The sequence below is a fragment of the Varroa destructor genome, unplaced genomic scaffold (genome assembly GCF_002443255.2).
Source record: "Varroa destructor unplaced genomic scaffold, Vdes_3.0 BEIS01000003.1, whole genome shotgun sequence".
Lineage (NCBI taxonomy): Eukaryota > Metazoa > Arthropoda > Arachnida > Mesostigmata > Varroidae > Varroa > Varroa destructor.
In genome coordinates, this window is record NW_019211456.1 from 6,168,240 (window position 1) to 6,194,765 (window position 26,526).

The 26,526-nt window shown below is 39.9% G+C and overlaps 1 protein-coding gene and 1 long non-coding RNA gene across 2 annotated transcripts; one reads left to right on the plus strand and one right to left on the minus strand.

Annotated features, from left to right (window-relative positions):
* Positions 1-169: 169 nt before the first annotated feature.
* LOC147756450 (uncharacterized) lies at positions 170-26,212 on the minus strand. Its single transcript, XR_015324675.1, has 3 exons — positions 25,856-26,212; positions 1,571-1,946; positions 170-469 (listed from the first exon to the last, which is right to left on the minus strand). It is a non-coding gene; the product is annotated as an uncharacterized LOC147756450 (long non-coding RNA).
* LOC111246380 (uncharacterized) lies at positions 14,649-17,260 on the plus strand. The gene is made up of 2 exons (XM_022795874.2): positions 14,649-14,679; positions 14,901-17,260. The coding sequence occupies exons 1-2, from the start codon at positions 14,658-14,660 to the stop codon at positions 16,796-16,798; spliced, it is 1,920 nt and encodes a 639-aa protein (XP_022651609.2). The 5' UTR covers positions 14,649-14,657; the 3' UTR covers positions 16,799-17,260.
* Positions 26,213-26,526: the final 314 nt, after the last annotated feature.

Consider the following 26,526-nt stretch of genomic DNA (forward strand, 5'->3'; position numbering starts at 1 on the left):
ATGATTATGTTTTTATAGAAGCTTCTGTTGGCTATATACATTAGAGGGTATGTCTTGTCAAGATTTTCGAACGCCGAAGGAATTGCATACATGCGGCATAGCAAAAAGAAAAAAATAAAAAGGTAGCATCAGAGTAATTGATAGATATTCCACTTAAGACGTTAAACTGATTTTGACGGGTGTTTATGCTATTAGCATATCTGAAAATGTTTAGTTAAACAAACACTTGTTTATTAAGGGAAATCCAGTAATATGCCTATGTAGTCTAGCATAGATGAGGGAAGTTCTTGCCTTCAGACTGTTCATGACGGTTTTTCTCGTGTAGGCAGGCCTCACTCAGTTATTTCTTCATACACATTGCGCAGGGATTATCGTGTACATCAGATGATCAAACGCTGCTAGGTCGAAAACAATCAACTCAGCCGAGAAGGATATAGTATGCACGGGTTCTTCGTTGACAAAGCATAAACTGTGAAAATAACATAAAATATATTTAAGTTTAAAGAAAATCACTTTTAGTAATAAATTACTATTGAGCTCATGTCATTGTTTCGCTGTCACTGCGCATACACATAGCTCTCGATGAAGTAGATAGATATCGTTGGAACACAGCATCCATTATCACGAACACCCACGGTAGTCGTGTACAAACATCGTGCCGGTTTAATATTGCCTGATTGTCTCGAAAAAAGTTTGGAAGCTATGAAGTACCGCAAACCAAGAATAGAACAGCAAAAAGGAAAAGGTGTACGAGGGACGCCAGCTAGATTTAAGTCAAGGACCTGTTTTTTGTCCTTTATATTTGGTAGGTGAGCTATTAAACACTCGTTTGCCCGGCTGGCTCCCAGCGTGAAACGAGGTGTTTACCAACAGGTATCATCAAGCATCTCTAAGTTCGATAAACAAACCATTGACCATTGTGCCGTTATGGGAATAAATAGAATGTTCACTGAAAAATCAGCACAAGATAAGGAAGAAGAAATGCCTTTTGGACTGAGGACTAAACGTACCTTGAAAATTCCCAATCAATAATGCTGTTTAATACTGTTTATCATTTAACAGTTCAGTATAAACAAAGGTAAGGTTTCAGGGAACTTTATATAATAAAGTTAAATAAACTAATTTCTATTAACGTTGTGTTTCGATAATCCTATAGTAGTTTCTGTGACGTTTCCGAATATTCGCCATTACGGGGGTGAGGAGCGTTAAGAGAGAGAGCTTTGGGAGGTAATGTCATGGCTGACAACAACGTAAAAAACTACTGTGTTTTGTTATTAAGTGAATAATCATATTGTAAATATATGAAATGCTATCCGATAGAAGAGCGGTTATGCCTTGGCTAGAATGAATCACTGACCCATTGGCTGATACAGCTGAGAAACCATTGAATCCCCCATCCCTGTGAGGCTTACGTGACCTGCAGATGATGATATTGTAAGCCTTTTTGATTTAATTTCATAAGTGGTCATCAGCCACCGACGGCATAGCTTTCCCGCAATCCAACACAGCTGATTGTTTGATTGAGGTTGAAAAAAATAAGTAGACTGCTTTTCATGACATCAATATTTACCTTTGTTACAATACTGGCCATTTTGATTCTGCAGTTCTTCTTTCATCATCAAAGTCGGTTTAGCTTCCACCGTTTCTTATTGGGGATAGGGTTCAAGGGCGTCGCGTATATTTCTTGGACGGCGCACTCCGCCCGCACCCAGCCGTTCGAAGAAGAAAAGTCGTCTGACTGGAAGCGATGCGATCCATTGACAGCGCTACATCTGCCAGCGCGGCAGCGTCGAATTGAGGAGCGTCGTTTGATTATTACGATGCTGATAATAGGAAGCCTGAAAAACGAAGGCAGGTCGGCACAAGCGACAAGAGCTTTACGCTATCGTCACAGACGCTCGTCTACGTAACTGCTCACAGCGTTGAACGAATTCCGATTTCGCGTTCTGAATAATTACAGAAGTAATCGTAGCACATTAAGAGTTTATCATTTTCAGATTATCAGAGTAAGAGTGGATCATTTTCTATAGATCAGATGTTCATTTCATGGTTCGTACCTTTTAGCCGATTTAGGAGAAATTGCGTATTTAAGATTTGAAGAAACGGGAGACGCTAGACGTATTGTTATGCGTATCTACGATAGTGCATTGAAATGCGTTGGAGTACAACTGACAAGTAATATCCATGTTAGACGATGGAATAATTTATGTTGTTTGTCCTGAAGGGTTTTCAGTACCTTGGCGCGTGGTATTTTTCAAACCAGCTTCCCAATACCTGTCCAATAAAAATTAGTCAAAACCGTTGGCTCGAGGCATTTTTTTCAGCTGAACAAAAAAAAAGCATACAATGTTTAGAATATTAGGATTTGTTCAATTTCTTGAAGAGCCATCAATAAGTCATCTTGCTATTTCTAAAACCCGTATCCTGCTAATCATATCATTGCTTTACCGTTATTGAATCACCACATTGTGATGCACGCTATGTTTTACAGATTTATCAGCGGACTCCTAGTCACGATGATAACAAATAAATACTTCTTCATTTCGATAGCGATCCCCCGGGTACCTTATCAGCGACTACGATTAGGTAACCGCCATGCTATAGTGTAACAATAGAATACCTAGTAATCATAAAGTCGAGGCTGAACAGTTGCGGCTGCTGCGGCGAGTACGCGACAGACCATTCTCGTATAGTGTGATTATAGACTCCGTACTTGCCGTGTCTGACTGCTTTTTTGCACTAATCAGAGCCTTTGAAATTTTTCTCAGTTGTGACATAGAAAAGATACTGTCAACGCCCTATAGCATTGGTCATATTATTCCTATTGCTTGTCCAAGCTTAATGAAAGATTTTCGATCGGCTGACTGGTTCTAGCATAACTTGGCACGAAACTTGTGGTATAACTTCGCAATTTAGCTTGATTCTATTTTGAATAAGTCACCACATTAACGTAACGACGTCTAGTGCCTCTATCTTTATAGATTCAGTTTTTCTTTGTAATCTGTGACGTCCGCTTGTATACGTGAAAATTCAACAAATTGTTGTTTTTATGCTATTTCGTCAGTCTTAGTCGGTGTATAATTTGAATTAAAGTAAAAACGCACGATTAACCGACCCCATTTCCCACGAATATTAAGTTAAAAAAAAAAAAATTTCATCACTTATTGTCATCTGTTTTTGATTCCGATGTGGATTTCCTTCGAGTCAGAATTTATTTCTGAAATTCTGTTACTATCAGAGAAAGACAAACAAATTTTATTATCTATCTTTTTTTCTACAGAAAACTGGTAAAAAGCTATTTGATTGATCACACTATAGAAAAGGCTGCATGTGAAGAAGTCCCGTATCGGTCTGGCAGAATACCCTAGAAAACAGGTCTGACATCTAAGATTGAGCGAAACAAAGACGCTATCAGGATCGTACAAGAGTAGATGGCTTTGCTTCATAAATAGGTTAAAAAAAAGCATGCAACGGTAGGCGTTTGGGTGATCCAGAACACGATCGTATGTACACTTTGGAAACCCTGTTGGCAAATCGGTAATTCTCACCTTTGATGGCCATTAAACAAACACCCCAACCAATGTTTTTACGGTCCGCAAAAACTGCTAAAATCAAAGCACAAAATTTTGCTTTATCTTCTTAGACTTTTAGCTCAGTATATTTTTCTAACGTGTCGCATTACAGTGGAACAAAGAGTTAAATGTTTTTTTTGACGACGATTAGCTGCGATTTAGGATCTTCTTTTACCTTAAATAAAGGGTAGAAGTACGTAGCAAAAAATGACTGTAGTGAAGGGAATACTGGGAAATATGGCTGAATATATAAAGATATCGTGACTAGTCGACGGATTTCGGTGTGCCTAGTAAGTTTCCGCTAGCCAATAGTAGATTGTGCGCAGCTAGCGTACCTTGTCTTGTCGTAATCTATAGCATATACAAGTTTTATGGTTAGGAAAAATTTGCGGTAATTCAGTAACAACAGTAATGGGTTAAAAAGAAAAGTTGTCATTTAATTGGTACCTTTCAACTTACGTAATTGTTTTGAATGAGTTTATTTTTTGTGATTGCTTTTTTTTTTTACTTCCCATTCAAGTTGAAATTTCAACTGAAATTGAAGGTAATAAGCATGGTTTTACAGCAAGATATGCAAAAACAATACAAGCAACCGCAACCATAACGAGAACCGCCATTAAGCAGGTTTAGACGCAGGTATGGAATCGTAGTTATTTATCAAACTTCGTGAAGAACAAGAACCAATGAGTGCACTACTGGAAGACATATTTTTTTAAAACGCTACCTGTAGTGCCCGGTAAAAAATCGTTCATGCGTAGTCGTATGTATTTAGGTGGTATGTTTTCTAAAAGCAAAATTCACCTCAGAGCGCTAAACTCGGTCTGCCGGTTCATCTCTGATTCAATATCCAGGTGAAACGCATTTGTTCGATAGTAGTACATATAAGTTATACCCTTAAATTTTCTTGATTCGCTTCGAAGCTTGAAATGTACACGAGATACATTTGTAACCTTCCATAGATATAATGTACGAGCCGGCCATACCATTACCGTAAAAAAGAAAAAGAAAAAAGAAAACAGCAAAAAAGATACGATATTTAGGAGAAGGTTTGTGGCTGAGATTAACACAGTTTTTTTTTGCGTATTCGTTGAGTTTACCTAGCCAAAATGACGGCAAGATAGGTAAGACACCAGTAGACAACGTATCGTCGACGAGGGTCAAAGCAGTTGTGTGGACCATGTTCAAGTTTCAGCAGTCCGTCGTTTTTTTGTATGAGGTAACAGAAAGACGTATGCTATACGCAGGGGTACGGTAATAATGGTAGAGAATACGCTTACAACGGGTCAGCTACTTACAATAGAATAGAAGTGACTGGATGTTATCACCGTCGTTATCGCTCGAACGGTGGCTAAAAATGCGGCCATTACCGTTGACATCTTCAGGACAGCGCCTATGTCAAGGAAACTATTTTCCCGTATACTTAGCTCGTCCTAAGAGTCTAATAAAATTATACGCATTTAAATTTACGAAACAACTAAAAACCCGATGTTTATAGTAAAGCATACTTTATTTACCAGTCGATTGTAACACTGTTAGTGATAATTATAGTAACAACAACAGAGAGACGATATAGGAAGGCTTTTAAACCGAGCTAATGTCCTTGGCCCTTGTTTTAGTTATAATATATGTATATATATAAAATATTACGGATAATTGTCAATTATTGAAGTAAATTTTTTCGGATTAGCGCGTTGGAAGCTATTGCAGGGAAATTTTTAAAACTATCCGCCTACTTTTGCTTTCCACTCGATGCTCGCTTGAAACAGCGTTTATCAACTTTCAACAGTGAAATATATATACGAAGTTATAACGACGCAAGTTAGCGTAGAAAGTTTCTAAAGCACAAGCAGATCAACCAACATCGAAAATTTACGCAGCTATAAACTATAGCCATATCTGTCCGATCAAATATCGTAGCTCATTAAGTCGCGTAGAGAGTCGGATTGCCGCTGAAGTCTAGCTTCGCATGCACTGCGTTCTAGCCTGGTAAAAAAAAAACTCGAGTTTGTTTTATCGCTAAGTTGCGGCTGTTGTCTATGCGCTGATGCAGAATACAGTCTATTTGAAACTGCCTGAATCGTAGCCGCTAGTCCTCAGACTGCGGCCTTGTGTATATCGGAGCCTTTAGCATTTTCAGCGACCCGCGTCGACTTACTTGCTTCACACTTAGGCACTAATACGTATAGAGGGCATCCAACCCACAGTGATGTTAAGGACTTCTATGAAAAATACCATATAAAGCATTCCCTATGTATATAGCTTTGAAGAAAAACCTGCCTTAAAATAACCTCTTGATATATATGCCACGCTGAGCAGTTTCATGAACCTTGATTAAACATAAAAATGTTTAAGACGTATTGTCGATGCTCCCGCATGTTTTGACAGCTCTCACTGATTCCGAATTGCATCCAGTTTTTGAAAATGTTCTACCGACGTGTCCAGTTGTCCATAACTTAAGAAGAAACACTTGACGCGCCTGACAGACGCACCCACAATCTTATAGTTAGACGATCTAAAAAATGTTCTCTAAGGGTCCTATCATAGGATTGACAAACTCGGAGAAGTTTTCTCCTGCTGAGCTAAACGGAGCGATCCCATGCCGATGCTCATTGTTTGTAGCTAGTCCGATCAAAACTAGCAACTTACTTATGACCAAAAGCGTTGTTATTGTTACAAAACGATGCGTGCCAAACTATAAAAGTGGACTATTACATATTGATACAATTGTTATTATTAGGTAGTGCCAAATATCTCGGTTTATACATACAGTTTTTTTTAACGTCCCTTGAAAAATACCGAGGACACTGAAAAATAGAGTTTTCGTAGAACGAAGCCGAGCGCGCGCGCGCGCGCACACCTAATGTCAAGAAAAGTTCCAGAGCTGGAAGTTGACGTATAGTCCAGCCCAAGGGTCGATTGCGAAAAGCGATACAAAGGGAAAAATGCAGATCCGTATCCACAAAGGCGAAAGCTATGCGTAGAAAAGCTCTTATGGCAATTTAGCCCTTACTACAAAGGTATCTCTGCGGGAACAGCTACCAAACACTCGTCCAGACTAAGATATCAGTTAAGTGGACTAGAGGGATCAATAGAAGTCTTTTGTGGACGGCGAGTGATGGGGAATTACTAGGTACGCTCGGGTAAGCATTAGACCGAAGTGTGGGTGATGAAGTAACATCAATGACATCGTAGCAATAGACAGCTACTGCTATATCGGCAGCCTAAAATTACCTGTTGACTAGGAGGGTCCAGTAAATGCTACTTGCAGGTTATTATTGACTGTCAGCTTACAGTGTCTTGTACAATTAATCGAACTCAACGCAGTCGCGTTTGGCCTGCGGGCGCGTATTTCGTCTAACATTTTCCGTATAGAACATGAGTTCAGTCGCTGTCTCCACTCTGACGGTAGATCAATTCCATATCGTAGCCTTACGAACTCCTAACTACAGTGCCTACACATCGTCCACGATTGTCAGCTGACGCGCACCTCTTCGAGTGGGTTGCCATGGCTAACAAGCATGGGCACATGCTGCCCAAATTTCATGACGCTGGCAGAACATGTTACTGAAAATTAATAAATAGGCTGATAACAATTAATGAATAATAGACAAGTTTAAAGGAAATAACAAGGATATTACTAGGGTCAAGAACTGTTTGTGTGGTTGCCGCACCATCTCATAAATTTATTAGAGAAAATCTAGACGGGTTCTGCAGGACCCAGCTCGGTCAGATGCAGCCATATGAAGTCCTATCTGAAAAGGTTGATTTCCATAAGATGAAGAGGTTGCATAAAGGCAATCGCTAAAAATGCCATAATAAACAAAAAAAGATCTTCCATTGCGATCTGCGATGCATATTTTTACTTTACGAGTCTCAGATATCGGACGGTATGCACAACAGCGCCGCTGACATGATACGCCAGCAAACTAGCTGATACGTTCAAAATCGTGTAAACTCTACCTAGATTGCAAAATAAATCTACCTGATATCAAAACACCGGGTCGCGCTAAATCTCGAAGTTCATGCTTGTTAGATATTACAGACAAGACAAAACAGAAAAAACTTTAATTTTCCATTTAGATAGGTCACAACGTAAGGAGAAATGAGGCTACCTACAACCACGTGCCGCTATATCGACTTAAGCGTGCATTCTATATGCATTGTTCAGATGTGTTAACGTACGGGTACGAATTAGATCTATCAGTGTTATTTAAAAGTAGAACCGCTCATTACCAAAGCATATTGGTTGAGGATGTCAGTGTCTAGGCTTTATCGGCATCGATTAGTATTAACCTAATTCCTGACGTCGCTACAGGACGTAAAAAGCTCAACATACAGAGGCTGTATATATTTTACCATTGCATTTTTTCAAAACTCGTTTTCTACTATTCGTACTAATAAAACCAACATATAAAAACTACTTTTGCTTGTGGTAAGTGTTCCTTATAACATGAGATCAACCCAGGATGTGGGTGAGTTCAAGTAGTTTTAATTGCACTTCAGATCAGGCTGCTACGTTAGTGATAACCGAGTTCAACTTGCACTTAAGTTATATATTTTTGACGGTTCAGTTCCTGCTGCTGGTCGGTCCCTTTTGGTACTCAATTGAACGAGAAGCCTTTGACAGCAAAAAAGCTCCAAGTTAGATCCAGCTGATGGAACTTTAGTCGTCCTCCTTACACCTAGAGCCCGCCTTTTTTAGCCTTCTTTTCGAAAGGCATTTTTTATCCCCTCCATATCCTAGGTTATCTTTATATGAAGTATAGAAAAGGAGCACTTCTTCGCAGAATGGCTGTTATTCGTTTGCAGGCATCGCATAGTGCCATATGTCGTACGAGTGAATGAGGGCTAGAACACAGGCTCAGTTTTTGTATTAGTAGTGCAGGGACTCCACGAGCGCACTGCGAGAGAGCATTTACGCATCAGAGCCTCGTATATGATAAAATATATCCCGATTCTTTCGTTATACCTTTGAGCGACTGGACTTACTTACCCTAGCAAACCCAAATTCTAGGCTATGCAGAGAAAAAGAAGAACATTTGTTGATGCAACAGCATTAAAAGACAAGAAGTTTCGACTATCGGGCGGCTAATAAAGGGACAACGTTAGAGAACGCTGGTCATAGTTCCGTCTAACTTAAAGTTTCGCACACATCAGGCTGCCTTGGCGCAAGACTGCCTGGCTAAGCGCTTGAACCATACATGAATCTTCGCGTTTTGACAGTACAAAGAAATAATTTGCCATCAAAAAACGAATGTATTCCAGCAACAGCGCCTTGTTACGATGCTAAACTATCATTTATTTGCACTTCAAAGGCTTATGTTAGTGATTTCAACATTGTATCTGGGAGAAATCATTCAATATATACAACAAGATGCTGTCGAGCCCAGTCATACATTGGGGCCATTTCATTGTGATAACTGGTTTAATGGACATAGCAGAGCCACCTGAAATGGCAGGCCGAACCCAGTGAAATGCGTTGAACGACTAGAGTACATTTATTAATTCCTAGTTCGTCTGTATCTGATTCACTATGAGAAACCCCTATCACTAACACAAGATAGAGAGCTTTTATAGTCAAGATAAAGCGGAACTGACACTTTTAGAAAATACGGCATAGGCAAGCAGCATTTAGCTAAACTTGATAAGAAGACAATAAGCGCCTGCCGTTTTCTTCGTCCCAGCGCTTCTCTCGCGGCGGTACTCGATAGCCAGATGGGAACTGGCTGATTATGGCAGAACGACCAGAGAGCCGAAACACTTGCATGCCATACCCTTAGCGAATCGGAAGAAACATGTTAGGTTTAAGCTCTCATTCGTGTGGAACAATCTTTAACCGCAGTAACACTCGGAACATTTATTTCGATTTAGACCTGTGCCGAGGGCATCGGGACAAAGAAAATTCTATAGTCAATTAGGTTTAGGCTCGTTATAAGCTAACTGATGCTATTTAAATAAATGTAAATTTCTATTCATAGATGAATCATAATGCAGTTTGTTAGATCAGTTTATTCGGTACGACGTGTGAACTTTTTTTTTTTACAATTATTTACGTAAACATAGTTGTTATTGTTGATCAATGCCTGCATCGTCGCTATATATCACTTGCTGTCACTCGTACGGTAACTCAGTCTCTCCACCTTTATTCAGGCTTAAGATACGATAGTACATAAGTCGCGAGATTCGATTGTGACAGCATGTTTCTGCTGCAAACTTCTTAAAATTTCGAGAAAAGCAGTACTCTACAAAAACAGTCTTTTGTAAGTATGATGGAAAATAGAAAGCCTCTAATCCTAACTTTTGCATTGTTGCCATCGTCTGACAGCTGCGATTACCGTAGAATATCCATCTTTCGTCAATGTCGCCACTTAACACGTGAACGGGTCATTGTTGTGACGTGGAGGTGCAAAGAGAGACACGTTCGTCTACGTCTCTGTCTTCGATCATCACTCCAGTTATGCGGCACCAACCCAAGTGAACAAATGTAGTCTTTCGATGCCATTAGTTTGTTGAAGAAGTTTGTAAGAAGTTGACCTCCGCGACATCGTCCCCGTCATATACGTTTATAGGGGACCTTCCACTGGAGTTCAAAATTTCCTGCTAGAAATTTTCGGAAAAATCATCGGTTCACGATCCTTCTTGCAGTAGATCATTTAGTAAGAATAAGGTTTATACAGCGAGCCGTTGCGGTCTTAAGATGAAGCTCGCACCTGAAGACCATTCTGATATTTCTTGTCTGACCGTAACTGTCCTACTGAGGGTTCAAGTGACGATATCCGTAACGTAAAATAGCGTTACGTTGGGCTACTATGAGATAATAACTAATGAGATAATTAATAGTATTTTTCGTATTGCCTGCTGTACGGCCTAGTAGATACGTTCATGTTTTAAGCTGCCCGCCGTAAAAAATAGTACCTAAAAAACAACGGTCATTTTTTTTTTTGAGAATGGACACCGCTCGCTGCCCTGTATCAACTTTTCGAATTACGGTTGGTAACAACAATAGGTGCTTTTGTTGTTGTTTAATTAATAGAACGCACAAATTAAGCAGCGATCTTTGTAAGCGTTAATTGGACAATTAGCTTGCAGGCAGGAAGTTTCTATGTTGTGTAAAATTATGACGACTTTTAGGCACTTTAGACTAGCAACTATCTCTTCAGCGTGCTCTACGATAGGTTTCGCTTGTCTGTTATTGCGATTGTGCTGCCATTAGACATGCGGTCATCCGCTTGGTATATCAGGTAATCGGGTATCACCATGGAGCTCTTGGTGCATTCGATTTCTGCGCCTTAAAAAAGGCACTTGATTCAATTTGCGGGAGAATTTGCTCTTAGGTTTGCAGGAAATTTCTACAGTTGCAAAGTGAAATCGGTTGACGAAATCAACGAAAAAAGCAAACCTAATAAAAGAAGTCGTTGGTATATAAGTGCTTTCTACGGCTTGTGCTCTAATTATAACTGGAGCCTCTTTTCCATAAACTCAAAAAAGCGAAAGAGAAGGAAAGTTGTTGGCGTAACTCCGCCTGAAATACAATTCTCTGGACGTCGAGAACGTATCTGCTCGCCCACAGATCATTTGCAAAACGACAGAAAGCGGATCAAGGGTGCCTGTAAGGTAGTTGGCATGCCCAGTCAGCCGGCAAATTTGAGCAATGGACAAAGAACGCTAATAACGTTTGCATCGCATCGCATCGAATAAATGGAAAAGTGTGCAAACGATAACACTCCGCCGAAGGTTAGCAATAACAACGAGAACAAGAAAGGACCTTCGACTCCGCGCTCAGATGGCTTCAGGGTACTCTAGCAGGCATGACCGTTCAAACCTCTAATAAAATCCCAACAACTCCCATAGTCCAGTTGTCTTCTAAAATTTATTATCTAAAATTTAGGCGAAGAACACATACAGAAATGTGTACAAGGGTACGTAAATCTTTACGTATACACCTTTGAGGTAATTGTATTTGAAAAGAGCTAAAAGAGGTTTATTTTAGCACTTGAAAAAGGATTATTAATAAAATTTACATATTGAACTACTTGATAGTATTTTGCAGATACAGAAATATCTTTTGTTGGCATAGGTCGCGTATAACTTGAATGTTTCAAAGCAAAATTTATCATTTTGTAGCCGTGGTTTATCGACCATATTTTTATCATCAAGGGGATCAACGCAGAGTTAAGAGCGACATGTTGTGCTATATTATAAATAATATATAATATAAATAATATCTTTGAGCTTGAGTGCAGACGCTTTCCCGTACGCCATATTTCAAAATGAAATGAAGGATTTAACTCTAGGATCAATGAACTGCATCCATCCAAAATTTCCCACCTTTGCAGGGATTATCTATAAACACATCATCATCATCATCGTGAACGAAAACAACAGCGACATTAGACTGTCTGTTTGTTTGTTCATACATCGCCTTTCAGATCAATACCTAATGTTGTCCGTTAACGAGTACAGCTTTTGCGGTGAGGGGTTCGTTGTTATGGACAGCTCGAAAAAACGAACGGTCGTTTTTTCTTCTTAAATTAGGTCTTCCTTGGCGTCCGATGTACACACATATACAATGAACACTGCATGAAGAATTGATTTCTCATGTTCTTTTTTAGTTCAATTGAAGATCATGGAAAATGGATGCTGAAAGTTCAGCATCGGCGGCATCTAAATACCCCTTCTTTTAACGCATGGTTGACACTTGGAAAGTAAGCAAACCAAAAGGGTTTCTGTTCGCCTCGTTCAACTAGTGTTCGTTTACTATAAGACCTAATTTGGAAATGCTTTTTGGGTGATCTCATCTCGAATCTTCTGAAAACAGTGTCGCACTCTGCAGAAACGTTGAACTTCAGATCTATAGATAAGGCCATTCTATTTTGGCACGATATGTAGGTAGCCGATCTGAGCAAACTCTGAAATACTGTACTCCTCGGAGTCTTTCAATGGCTGCTATCTCCATCCATTTGCGTATAAAACGAGTTATAGGCGAGGCAGGTTAAAGGAATAGAGCAACAGAGGACAAAATTCATGAAAAGGGAGGTGAAAGCAACTCGAGTTGTTGCGGACTTGCTATAAATGCAAGCCTTGTTAACAATAAAGGCTGATGCTTACGACAAACACCGTAATGTAACAACCGTAAATGACGGGGAGCTATCCAAGACGTTCTATAAAATGAAGTTAGAGAAACAGTGTTTCAACCGCTACGGTTTCAGCTGTCTAAAGTAAAGGAGGACCATAAGCTTGGTTTCAGGCTCATAGGATATCATGACTACTGGAATACGACAATGTGCCTCTAGAGAAGTTGAGAAAAGAGGTTAGCAATTTGATTTTGAATGCGCAGTTCGTAAAATATCTATATCAGCAACAACATGTTACCATCTATATGTTTCTAGCTCCACGTATCTGCTTTACTTTCCTACCAGAACGTTATAGCTTTAACGACAACAAGACCTGACTATCACGAATCTCACAACAATTGATCCGATTGGTCGCAAAACTAGGCTGGCAATGCACAGTCAGGCACATAGATACATTTTCGTCCATGTTCTCTTTGAACGTTCACCAAATGCCGGAGAAATACAGACAGATTAGCTACAGCGCTCCTAATAGACTGCCAATGGTGGCAAAATTTACCGAGGCAGAAAGTGCTCAGGCAGGAGTTAGCACCCGATGGCGGCAACAGCAACCCTCTAGGCAATCTGTGGAAGAAGATCTAGGCTGATAGAGTAAAATAATAGGAATAAATAAACAAAAAAAACACTAGCCTAATATTAGGCACTCGGTATGTATGGCATTTTGTCAGAACTTAGGTCTGTAGACTAGGCAAGAAACGCCTTTTCATCGACCTTTAACATCTCCCCAGTTACCGGCCCAAACCCAGACACAATGACTGACTTTACACAGAACTATCTTCAATAAAAAAAGTGGCATCACAATATTTACATAGAGCAGAGAAAGGGATGGGTAGCTTCGCGAGACATGCCTAAGCCCAAAAGTTAAGCCAGACTTCTATTCATCAAAGAGTATAATCCGCATCTCGTTAGCCTAGAAGGAGCCTATTTATTATGAAATGCCTGAAATGATAACACAGTCAACAAGAATCTATATATAGCCCAGCTGTATTCACACAACGAGGCTATCCAAAAGAAAAAAAACTCGATAGATAAGACGAAGTCATACTTCCCCGTGATAATGCCAAACAATGCATGGCAAGAACTTTACCAAAGCTTAGCATTGCCACTCGTTTCAGACACAAAAAAATTCAATAATAAGCACCGCACATTTGGCAGTGAGTAGGGCCCCAAAAACTAAGACCCTTTGACGACAAAAAATAAATATATTTGTTGAGATTTGGCGAGAAGTTTTGGAGAGTGATGGCGGCCACATAGTAGATATATATTTTTGCTGCAACTCGAATGAAAGGCTGTCTTTCGTTAGGCAGACAGAATGGCAAATTGGGCACTGCTTATTTAACTCCCAAGTCGTAATCGACTAATTTAAATCAAGCAAACGTATATGAAGGGCTTTATAAGAAATCGAATATTTCACTAATATCATTTAGAAGTACTTTACTCTTTCCACACAACGTTCACTCATTCAATAATACGTATGTCTGAACCGAAAGATCTCCTTTTACTCAAACGATGATTTTTTTTTTCGGTGAGAAGTTGCCGTTATGGGAGTTGTTAATCGCCGTTATGGAATATTTCTGGGCAGTCTCGTAGTTCGCTTTATTACATGGTAGCATCCGCCCTGGCCGTGCAGAATAGAATGACGTGTCGAAGGTCGACCCAATCATGACCCCTGCGTTCTTCCGATTATGTGCCAGCTAACCTTCCGGTTACATCCTTCGTTTCTCTCATCAATTGTGGCAACTTTACTTCGAATCCATAGTAGTGTACATGTATGTACAATCATACGCGCGTACACACATATTCATTCACTTTTCCGGTTTCCTGTGGTACACGGTAGTTTATTGTATAGTGGCCACCTTCGCCTGTTGTTTAGCCCTCGCCGGACGTTTCTGCTATATAAAAATAATGCTCAACATGCTAGTTAAGGCGTGATCGACTACGAACATCCGGCAACATGTGGCATGCTGTAATCTTAGGTAAAACGAGGCCTTCGTCCTGTATGCAACTGCAAGGATAGCTTTGCCTGGCCAGCACGTTGGCGAGTTCTTTCAAAATAGTTCAAAATATTTCCATTTTAGGAATCTAGACGCTTATTTACATAGCAGTAAACTAGACTTGGTTAGCGTGCTTGTTCCTTTGCTCTAGATTACTACTCAGATTTACTTACTAACTTGATAAATGTGTGCGTTTCTTCTAGTTCTAGCGCTGGCGTACGCTTCTGCCCAGGAAACTTTACACTTACCAGCGGGAGCGGAGCTAATCATCGGGTTAGTAAAAACTTCTTTTCGCTGCCCTTTGCAGTACGGTTACTATGCGGACGTTGATAACGACTGTAAGATCTTCCACGTGTGTAATCCAGTTCCACAGATTGATCGAATTAAAGTGGAAAAGTACTCGTTTATGTGCGGAAACATGACGGTGTTCGATCAACTGAGTCAAACGTGCATGATCCCCGAATATGCTATTCCCTGTAGCAGTGCTGCAGACTTTTTCTACCTTAATAATAGAATCGGACAAAGGGACATATTTCTCCATGGAGCTCAGGATATTGACAAAGCTGAAAAGTTGGTACCTTTCTACAGTAAATATTTGGAAGCACCAACAAGAAATAATCGCCCAGCCGGAAAACCTCAAGGCTTTCAGAAGAGGCATAGGAATCCGGCCTCGTTCATTCGAGAAGATCGGAACGTGACTACTCTCAGCGAAAAGATTAATCCAAATCGTCAGTACGTGCCCTATAATGGTGGCCTTCTGAACGTTCGGAAGAATCCTGCAGCACAAAGACAATCATACAAAAATACTACCAGACGCAAGACCACCCCGTCATTTGGGTCCTTACCAGGATATGGCAACCGATTTAATCTAGATGTGATTAACTTCCGTGATGAAAACTTCAGAGTGCGTCAACTAAGTGTAAACGATGGCCTTGATTCTCCTGAAGGCATCCGTAGAAGGGATCGAGCTGAGAAAAAGTTCGTGACGTCTGTTGAGCGACTTCCCGCTGAGTCTGGTGAGGCCTTCGGAAAAATAGATTCGGTCGCAAATAAAAATGTACCTGAAGTGGGGGTGAAAAGGGCGATGCTACGTCCGATAGTTGCTCCAAAAACTGTGAAAAAGGATGTTACGAAACAAAAGCGTACAACCGCAACTCCTATCAAGGAAGTTACACGTATCATTGAACCAACTACCGAATCAACCAAAAGAGCATCCGAGGGCGCAAGTAATGCATTAATGGCGTCTACGTCAGCTCCTACGTCTAAGAATAGTTTTCAGACAGAGTCCGATCAGGCACTACCTAACGAGCCACAAAGTAATGCTGATAAGATGAACCGGTCAAAACAAACGGACTTGGTTCCAACGGCAAAGAAAACCACGCCAGGTAAAAATAAGAAAGGTACTATTTTGTCAAAATCTACAAAGACCACAACGCTAACAAAAAGTACACCCAAACCATCGTCTGCAATAGCTTCCACAGAGCAACCGGTCGCTCTCGAATCCGACACTCAGACTTCAGCGCCTGTTTCAACTTCTTCGGTTATTTCCGCCAAAGGAGGGCATAACATCAGCAGATTTTCCTTAACCCCCGAAAAGCCCTCTCCTTCAGCACCCGTTGCATCTAAGCCCGCCCAGGAAATAACAACATTGCCTGTGTCCACTGCAACATCTGCCTCCAGCAGTGCCATGGCCGATACCACTTTATCCACGACAGCAGAACCTACAATTTTCCTGTCAACGTTACCTTTGCCAACCTCAAAGCCACAATCAGTTAACACGTCGGAAGAAACTATTGATAAGGCAGGCTCTGTGAAACAAAATAAAACGAGTTCCTTCTTAGTACCTGTCAGCGAATTACCGAAAGCTAAGGCCAACAAGGCAACATCGTCAGCAACAACTTTGACTACTGCCAAGCCTAAAGCAATATCTGAACAACCATATCTTAAAGCTGATGCTCGTACTGCGAGCCAAGGTAAAACCAGTACGGATTCTCCCAAGATCGTAGTGACACTCCCGTCACTTCTGGCCACTTCTAGTACTATAACAGAACACGACCCTATGATCGTATCGGATGAACCCAACTTCGAAAAGTCAGAGTAGACACATTCTACTTAGCGTCTTATAACTGTACATTCTATCCACGTGCCAACTAGCGAACCTCGCTTTAACAATTAAGCTAATTTATTCTTGCCCTTGCCTAGACAATGTTATAGAATTCGTAACCATGTTTAAGCTCATCAGCGGACGCTGATTATGTCTAGAGCGTTTCTTTAACTAGAAACATTTTTCTTAGCTTTTCATCAGATTGAAGAAGGTAACTGGGTACGCCCTCTGTCTAAAACTGTTACTGTGTATCTATATATATTGAATTTAGAACACAATATAACACTCTATCACGAAATTCCGACCACAGTGTACATGTGTCAAACCCAGCCATTGCGACTTTTCTAGTCCTGTATAATGACTGCCTAGAAATGTCTCGAAGAAAACGTTTCAGTATAAAAATGTAAATTTACATGTACATACATTAGATAAATTATTTATGCAATAAAATGTTATGAAACAACGATATTTAACAGATTGGTGTGATCATCGATTATTATAGCGAGTCGTATTTAAGGAATATAAGCTTAGATCTGCTAGTTCAGAGCTGATATGCAGTTTTGTTAATTATCTATAATAATAATGTAAATTGAGAAAAAACAGAGGGCTTGCTGGAACTGGTTAAGAATAGGCAGACTCCCCTTGGCCCACAGAACAACAGTGTGACCAATTGGTTATTAGCTGCGCTTCCATTATGTACTCCACGTGCCTTATAACTATACGTAGCATTAAAAAAAAACTACATATTGTGCTTATATACATGAGTTATTGTAATAAACATGCTAAAATGAGCAGCCCTGCGTGACGAGAACATTGTCCATCTAGTCACGCTATATTTAGTTTATCATAGAACTGCTGTGTCGAACGAAGCCCTCCCCTTAACTTATGGATATCTTTGTTTCGAGTTCTACGTCCAATATCACCGTTTGATCGGACAACAGCCTCCCACCACGAAACGTACCGTGTGTCTTGCCCGGATTCAAACGTAAGTCTAGTAAACATAGGTTACTTATGGATCAATTAATTTCGCTGGCATGGGATTTGTACGGAAGGCTCGCAAAGCAACTTAAGGCGTTTACAGTGCATATTTGACCTATAAAATAAAATTTACCTCATTTTTTTTATGGACAACCTGCCGCGCGGTATAGGAGAGCCGGCAAAGGTAGGCTGTTTAGACTTTGTCAACTACATTCGAGCAGTCAACGTCGGAGAGTTCCTGGCCGGAAAGTTGTGTGGTACGTTCGTTATTTACACCAACGCATGGGATTAACTAGTACACTCGATTAAGGACACAGGTGCACTTTTGTGTTAACCTCGGGGAGTTAAGAAAACGGAAGCAAAATATTGCTAAATTAACGTAATGGGGCTGTGTATCCTGAGAGCGACTTCAGAGAATTGTGCAAACGCTGAGCTAAATTTGCAGATATGCGACTCGTGAAGAAAAATAGCCGATAGTAACCGCGATTGACTGTGCCTCATTCCTTCGGATATTTAGGCAATCTTCAGCCGATATAGTATTTATATGCCCACATGACGGCGTTGTGGCCAAACCGAATACATCGTGAATGGCCGATTTCCACAAGTTATAGACTCGTTTTTGCGCCTTCTAAAATAACTTTTAGAATTGCATAAGGGTTGTTAGCAATGCTAGAAGATTTCTCACTGTAAAAAATCAGAAGCGCACACCATAGACTTTTTCCGTAGATGGGTTTCAAGAATAACGGTTACGTACATGGCTTGTTGAGATAGAACATTTAGCTACTCCACTTCTAAAAGAAAAAAAACGACTTTTTGGCAGAAACTTTCAAGAAATCGACCGCAAGTAATGAACTCGAAAGAAACCCATTACGCTCACGCGTCTCTACAAATTCGTTTTCTTCTATGCGGCGTCTTGCCATAGCGTAAAGCAAATAAAGCGACAGTGATACTGTTAAATTGGGCCGTTTATTAAAAAAAATAGCTTGTCTGCGTGCAAGCGCTTAAGTTTTTGCAGTACCATTCGGTCATGCGCCTGTAAGCGGCCTTTCGAATTGAACCAAAATTGTTCATGGACAGTGCTATCTTGACAACACTGCCGTTCATTTGTAGTGAAGCCTTTAAATTAGATTGCGAGAGGCCGAAGGTGCGCCTAATCAAAGGAGATTAAATATTTACCAACTAACTTCTAATAATGCGAGCGAGCTACATATTTTTCCGAGAATTAAACTTAAAAAACGAACGATAAAAAAAAATGTTTGTATACGCTAGTTACTCATTTATATATTAGAAACGACTTATTCGTGTTTTGCAGTAAGATCAATGTATATTTCGCCTCTACCTTTAGGCCATAAGATCTAGCGTGGCTATTTTCTTCTAAATCAGCTTATCTTCAAGAATACGCTAGATAAAGTATTCCATTTGGCTATGTCTAGTTGCGTTTGACGTGTACCTCCCTTTGCACGCATACTGGGTAGTTAAGTAACAAGAAATTCATGGATCGCCATAGAAGAGCCGTACCACAAAACAGGTGAATTTTTACCAACTTCAAATGGTAGCCTTTGCCATACGTAAGATTCATCTTATTATGCCTGACTCTCGTAGTAACGTAAACGGTTTGTACATTATTGAGATGCTTTTTCCGATTGTTTGTTCAAAACATTGAGTATCTCATCCCCCTAATGTACCACAGCTAATAACTCTAGAGTGAGTTATCTTTTTTTCGATATTATTATTACCAAAGGTATTCTATTCTCAAACTTCACAGCTCTATTGTATATTTCTTGTTGCGATGTATAATAACGCAAAAAACGTACAAGATGGCCTGTCTGTTTGTCTCACGGCCGCATCAACTTCAAAATCATAAATGTTACCTAAACTTCTTCAAATTATCCTAGTACGGAGAAACATTTATTGATAAAAGACGTGGACTAGTGCTTGAAGATATACTTAATATGGTACTAAGAGCAACTTTAAAGTCATTCGAGCACTGTTAAACAAAGCATATTCGATACAGCAGAACAAACTAATACACAAGACATTGTTCGACGGTGCATTCGAGTACTAATTGAGAAAAAAAAAAAAAAAAAACACTCCTTGGCATTTATTCGATTAACGTATCCCTCTCGAAAAATTGCCCTCATCAAAAATCAATGAGGGCAGTTTTTCGAGAAGGATAAATTACAGAAAGCTTTTACCCTTGCTTGAGTTCAACCTAGACAAAGAGTCTGTCTTTTTCTACTAATCAAAAATCCAATTCCGTGAAGGAATTGTTACTCCCAGTAGCGCAAATTCCCAAATTTGACATCAATGTCTTAGTCATGGTGAAGACAACTATGGAAATACAAAGGGGGTTCTATTTTTAGCGCTATCTAGACATTTTTCCGTTTAGAATAGAGGGACGAGACGGAGAAAGCTTTGCGCCAGGTGTGTTACAGGGGTGGGGGAGGTAATTGCACTATCTAAAGGGAACTCAAAAAACAGTCGGGTTCGCTGCGAAACGCTGGAGGAGACTGCGTCGTCCTTCTTACGGAAATCTAGCAAGAGGCAAGCAGACGCCCTCAATAGACGCGTGATAGAGTAGCCAATAGAAAAAGAGAGAGTAACTGAGCTGAACGAGAGGTGCTCAACATGAACAGGGATGGCCCCACACAGAGTTAGACATCTTCAAAAAGCCGACCTCACTGAGGAGATGGCCCCTCGCACGCTGCTGTGTACTTGGACATTATATATACATATGGCAATGTATAGAACAAGGAGCTCCTGTAACTCTATTGTCGCAAACGTTTCCTAGTGGGATGTGCCTATCTCATTACTGAATTCTCTCGCATTTCTATTGCCGCTGCTGGAAGGGAAAAAGAAAGAGGAAACGGGGCGCGATATGTGGGAGCGGGAGTAATAAGAAGAAGGATGCATAGTCACAGGAAGTTATCTACAGAGGTTGGCTTGCTATCTATAGAAGAAAACTTAAATATGCTGATCCACCGTATATGAACGGGCATGCAGAGCTTTACCTAGCTATGGTAATCACTATCTGATGTGTCAACAGTAGAGACGCGTGCATCCATAGATGTATATTGTAGCATTTGCTGGAAAATGACGCGTCAGTCGCCATCATGATCCGCTGTTGAATTATTGAATGCGAGAAAACATTTTCTTAGTATTAGGATTTCAGTTACAAGTAGTAACCATAGCAAGCAAACAGAAGTTTCGAAATAAGATTAGGGATACCTATAATCATCAGTTGTTGTTCCCGTACCGTATCCAAATCCTTTACCACACTAAAACCTTCAGACCATTGATTCAATAGCTGGAGCCGTCCATGGCGGCCATCGTGTTTTGTGTATTTATTTTCTATAGCCGCTTATGAGGAATACAAGAAAGTTGCCACTTGATTGAAGATTGCAAATAAATACATTAATTTGCCGCTCCCATCAATCAGCGAAGCGACATGTACGCCTGTGCTAACGGATAATGTGTATCGAGCAATCACAATTTCGAATTATCTAATGGCAAGTGATTCTTTGAAAAGGACATATTAGCAGCTCGAGTATTCCACCTGTGACCTTTACCGTGACCCCGCATATAATATGATCACAGTAAAAGTAATACATCTAGTAGGTATATCGCTTTTAATGGAAGATAATTTAAATAGAAACAACTAACGACTTCGTTGCCCTTAAAAATCATACGACGCGGAAAAAATCGAGCGAAAAATTCGGACAATGATGAGTGGGAAATGCGTTGTGCCCGTGAGTTGAATCACTTTCTAATTATCGCACGTAATTGAAGATCTGTTTAATAAATATACTGAGTAATAACCCTTCAAGGATTTTCGTTTCACGTTATTTCGGCTTTCCCAAAACTAATTAGTGGGAGTAACAGTAGTTTATGGCAGGAGGACTCTCTTTTCCATACATCGTTCAGGCATCTCAAATGTAATTGTACTGTTTCAGTCAAATTATATATCGATTCAGCCTGATATAGGCTGCCTGTCATTTAAGATTTGTTTTTTAAGGAAACCTCCTTCTTTTGATTTCGTTGAAACAACAATATCTGAACAATTGGACTAATGAATGTATACGCCCAGCTATCTCTACACCCGTAGTAGAGGCGTCGACTTTTCCGAATAAGTAAGTGTGCGGGGTAGCTTTTTCCAAGCGCGGGCTTAGCCGCCTTGGAAACTCCAGCCAATTCGACAGTAGAACGAGTTCTTTAGCAGCTATCGCTTACGTCGTATTGATCGCTGCCGTTACCATGACCACTGCTACCACCGCTATTTCAGCAACTGCTCTCTGTTGGACCGCATCATGAATATAACATATACAGCACGCCGCCTGCTCCTACATAGTTTTTAGCTCTGTGGGACCAGCCACCCTCGGGTTAAGTATATGAAGTTGACGAAGCGCTACTAAATACCCAGAGGCTCTTTAGCCGCCAAAATACGACACGCGCTACCTGTGTCTGTGCGAATTTGCGCTGACGAGTTCACCGTCTGCGTCCGGCCGAAGCCAAATGGCCATACGAAGCTCAGGAATACTGTAGAACGCATATTATCTTCAAGTACATACATGCTCCTGAACAGAACCCTGTTCGCTATACACTTCAAAAAAAAAGAGTAATAGAATCAGACTGTGTTCGTTTATGCATAGAGTTGCTTCGTTCGTTTTTATCTTTCTATGTTTGCTCTCAGCAGCCGTGTCCGTTTATGGGAAAGAGGCATGTGGTCATAGACCCGTATATAAGTAAAAAGATCCTCACTGTAACTACAGCATGTATGGACGGGTAGTTTATGTTTGGAGCCATATGTATATCCTCTGATTTATCAATCGTAGGACATATATGATCAAAGGGTAATATTAGGTTGTTTAGCATAAAAAGCGAGATAAAAGTGATTTTAAACCTTGTGGTTATTTTATTTTCAGTCAAATTATGCACCATTACTACGCATAACTTTATGCAATTTGTGTGCTAACCCACTTAGTCCGACGCTATACAATGCATTTTCGGCCTTATATTGAGACTTTAATGGTTTTCTTATTAGTAAATTGCCTGGATAATAAAAATATACTTTGTAGCGAAAATCTCTAATTACTATGGTAGATGAAAGAGAACGGGCAACTGTGAGCCCCCTCGAAATTTCGTCGAGTGCTGTCTTAAAAAAAAAACTTGTTTTCCTTTGCTTATTACTTATGATTGCCTAATTTATAGGCTCATCGCTGACAGTGATGCCCTTCAATTGACCGACTAGGCCTTACAAAGCTGTGGTACATAACATTTGCAGTAGACCCGCGGACAGATACCTTGAGCTATATAATTGTACAGGTGCTTTATGCCACGGCCTAGTTGCATCGACCTATTAATGTCAGTAACTGTGATTACCGTAAAACATCTATTTATGATCAGAGTGACAATTTGACACAAAAGTAATTTACATATTCGTTCTTCATCCCAACTTCAATTATATGGCACCTGCTCGTCCCACTCTGTCAATTCGCTTGAAGTAAATAAATATAGTTCGATACGAACACTTATAAACTTTGAAGTGGATCAGTCTCTGTCGCAACCCGCAACACTTCACCGTGTTCTCCCTATACGGGGCCTTTCACCAGAGTGAAAATTTGGTTCCCACGATATTTTGGGTCAATAGCGTACGCTAGACCCAGTAGTAGATTTCTTCCGGAAGGCAAGATATGTACGAAGGGCTGGGTCTGCCGCGAAATCCGTAAGCTATTCGACTCGAGTAGTTTTCATGGCTCACTGAAACTCGTTTACTAAAAACCAGAACAACAATATTCGAGTCAGAACTTGCCGGATTCTCTTTGTTTTACCTTAATATATTCTGTTAGATGCTGGCAGCTCATGTTTCCAGTCTATTTCCGATTCCGGATTGTTTCCCCATGGTATCATGCATTTTCGTTCGCCTCATCCTGGTCTATCTATATAAAATTCAAGTAAATCCGTTCAGTACTATGATTCATTATAATTTGCTTAGGCAAAGAGGGAAGGCCGATCCGTGTGCGTCTTTATTTCGAGTAAAGGAAAGAGACGACATATGGCGCCTAGGGATTTGTTGGAAGTAATGTTTAGTGCATTAGTGCTCCAATCCTGTAAAGGGCACGAGCAGATCAGCATCGAATTTGCCGTATGAAGTTGGCTCGCTGTATTAGCTATAGCAGTAGAAACCGACACGCATACAGGAGAAAATTGCCAACGAAACGGTGTCTATGGTGAGGAAAGTTCCAGCCAAGCTACTGACTATAACTGCGGGTGCTTCCGCTAATCGGCACCGTTCCAGCTGATATATCTGAACAACGAGAGAGGGACAGATACTATTAAGACGGGGTGGCAGTATTTCTTTTTCGTTCGACTTCGAAGACCGGAAATGATCTAAATGATTATTTAGCCTGATGTGGCTTATGAATACTCATTCATCCAACCTATCGATGTAATCCTGGCGAGAATACATTCCAAGACGAGGCAGTTTCGATATGCTATGGCCTACACGTCTCTAATCGATGCTCTGATTCGATCCTGAATCTCGGAACGGCGTTTATGCGAGAACCCGCGTATTGGCCGAACGCAGTGTCGTTAAATAGAGTTTCTTATGTTCAATGGTACTTTAATTAAAAAGATATCTGGTTTCCCGGTAGAATCTATCAAAGACAATTTACTTATTATTTGCACTTGTGTCTAGCATATATAAATACACGGTGTAACCATAGGATGGGTTTGGACATTTCTCTCGAAAACGATGGGATTTACGAAAAAATATAATTCATTGGTAAAATTATTAGGGAGCATCTACAAATGTAATTAGTTTTTTTTCTAGATACTACTGTTTTTTCGGCCCCTTGTGATGCAGTGGCAGCATGTTTGCCTATTAGAGCCAAGGGCAAGTCGTCCAGATTCGAAATTACGTCTCGACTCATATCGTCTTGTGCCGGCCACCAGCTATGCTTAACGGGATTGCATAATAGAAAGAAACGTTTGGGTAGGACCGTTCCAGAGACATCGATACAAATCTTTTCCATCTATCGAAAAAGGTCGTGGAATTGTCCCATTGGATAGATACCAGTTTCGAGCAAACACATTTCTACGTTTTTTTAAAATTGGTTTGAGATTTTTCAGTGATTTTATTTATTTATTTATTTTTTTTTTATTTTTTTTTTAGTGATATATTTGACTACAAATATACGTCAGTATATTCGTCGTAAAGGTTTCACGACAACTACGCCCAATGACTTTTCCCATGTTTGGCCAAAATGGTACAGCGACACAGCAGAATACCTACCTATTTTTATTAGTTTTTTGTTAGAAAATCGGTTGTAAAAATATTTAAACCCTTCTCTAAAATTACGATAACCTGCAATATTTATTTTAATAAGTAGTGAAAAATTTGAATGTAATCTCTAAGAAATTTCTAAGAAAAAGTGACAGTTTTCAAATTCGAATTTGGCAAAACTTATTATGTTTATGTTCTAATAGTAAAAAGGCCAATCTAAAAAAATCGATCGAAAACAAAGATACATTAGACAAAAAAATCACATGCAGACACAGTAGAACTACTAAGAGAAAAATAACTAGATAACGACTCTTCTGTACCTAAACATAAGCGCGAGACACTAAAAACTCAAAGCAGTAAAAAAGTATTGGCATTTTTTGTTTAAAATAAGAGGATAAATTCTAAGGGGCAATCCCACATCAAAAAAAGGTTAAGGTTCCGTAAAACAAAAATCAAGCTTTACCAATAGATGCACCCTCGAATTGGCCATGCGATCGTACATTTTTTTTACGAGCTGCATCGTCCCTGAAGGGGACAGCGAAGACTGGAACAAATAATCGCCCTGCGAACCACCAAATCTATTATAAAGGCCCATTGCTATAAAGTATAGAGGGAGAAGTAATTACAAGAATTGGATTCTAACAATGATCCAAGCGCCGCGAGACATTGTAATAACTACCTGTAATTTTTCATCTTAGAAATGGGACGTTTTCTTAAATCTCTTCTTAGCCTTAAATGTATAAACATCAAAAATATTAAATTTTTCGAATGAAATAGTTTATCAATTTACGTACGTTGTTGTGAAGGATTGATGGAACACTGTAGGTCATCTGTCTCAGCTTTAACTTGAAATATTTATAGATTTTCAAACCGTAAATCTCTGATCACGAATTGCTAAATCAGATGATTCTATGTTGATTTACCGGTTCGTTCCTATTAGAATCTGTTTTTGATTACCGTGCTAGAAAATGGACAACCTCTTACGCGTTCTTTTATTTTTAAAGATATAAGTTTTGATGATCTATTGTCGCTGTAGATCATAAAAACAAATCAACATGTTATCGGCAGGAGTGGTAACATTTACAAGGTTCTGTAGCGCTGCGTGAGCGCGACAACGCAGTACCTGAACTGAGACAACAAAATAGACAATAGTACGGTTTTTGACAATTCGCTGCGATACTTAAGGGACGACAGGCCGCAAAGTAGGGAAAAGATAAATGTTTTTTTTATGAAAATATACCTTCCACACTTTAGGACGGCCTATACGCGAACTAATCCCTTGAGCGCACGCCAATCTATCAAGTTTGAACGACTAAGTCCATGTGGGTTCTGTAAAATTGTTCAGCTTACTAAGTGTCCATTATATCGGTGATCGAGGTATTACTAAGGTAAGTGTTTAGTGCGCAATGCTTTAGAAATTGAGTAGTAGCTCTTGCTAACTACTCACTGTCCGTCCTATAAGTTA

What these genes read in the sequence shown, in the direction of transcription:
- LOC111246380 (XM_022795874.2), top strand. Translation starts at nt 14,658, where the DNA reads ATGTGGCATGCTGTAATCTTAG. An exon ending in GTGGCATGCTGTAATCTTAG is followed by an intron (nt 14,680 to 14,900) that starts GTAAAACGAGGC and finishes CGTTTCTTCTAG; the next exon opens with TTCTAGCGCTGGCGTACGCT.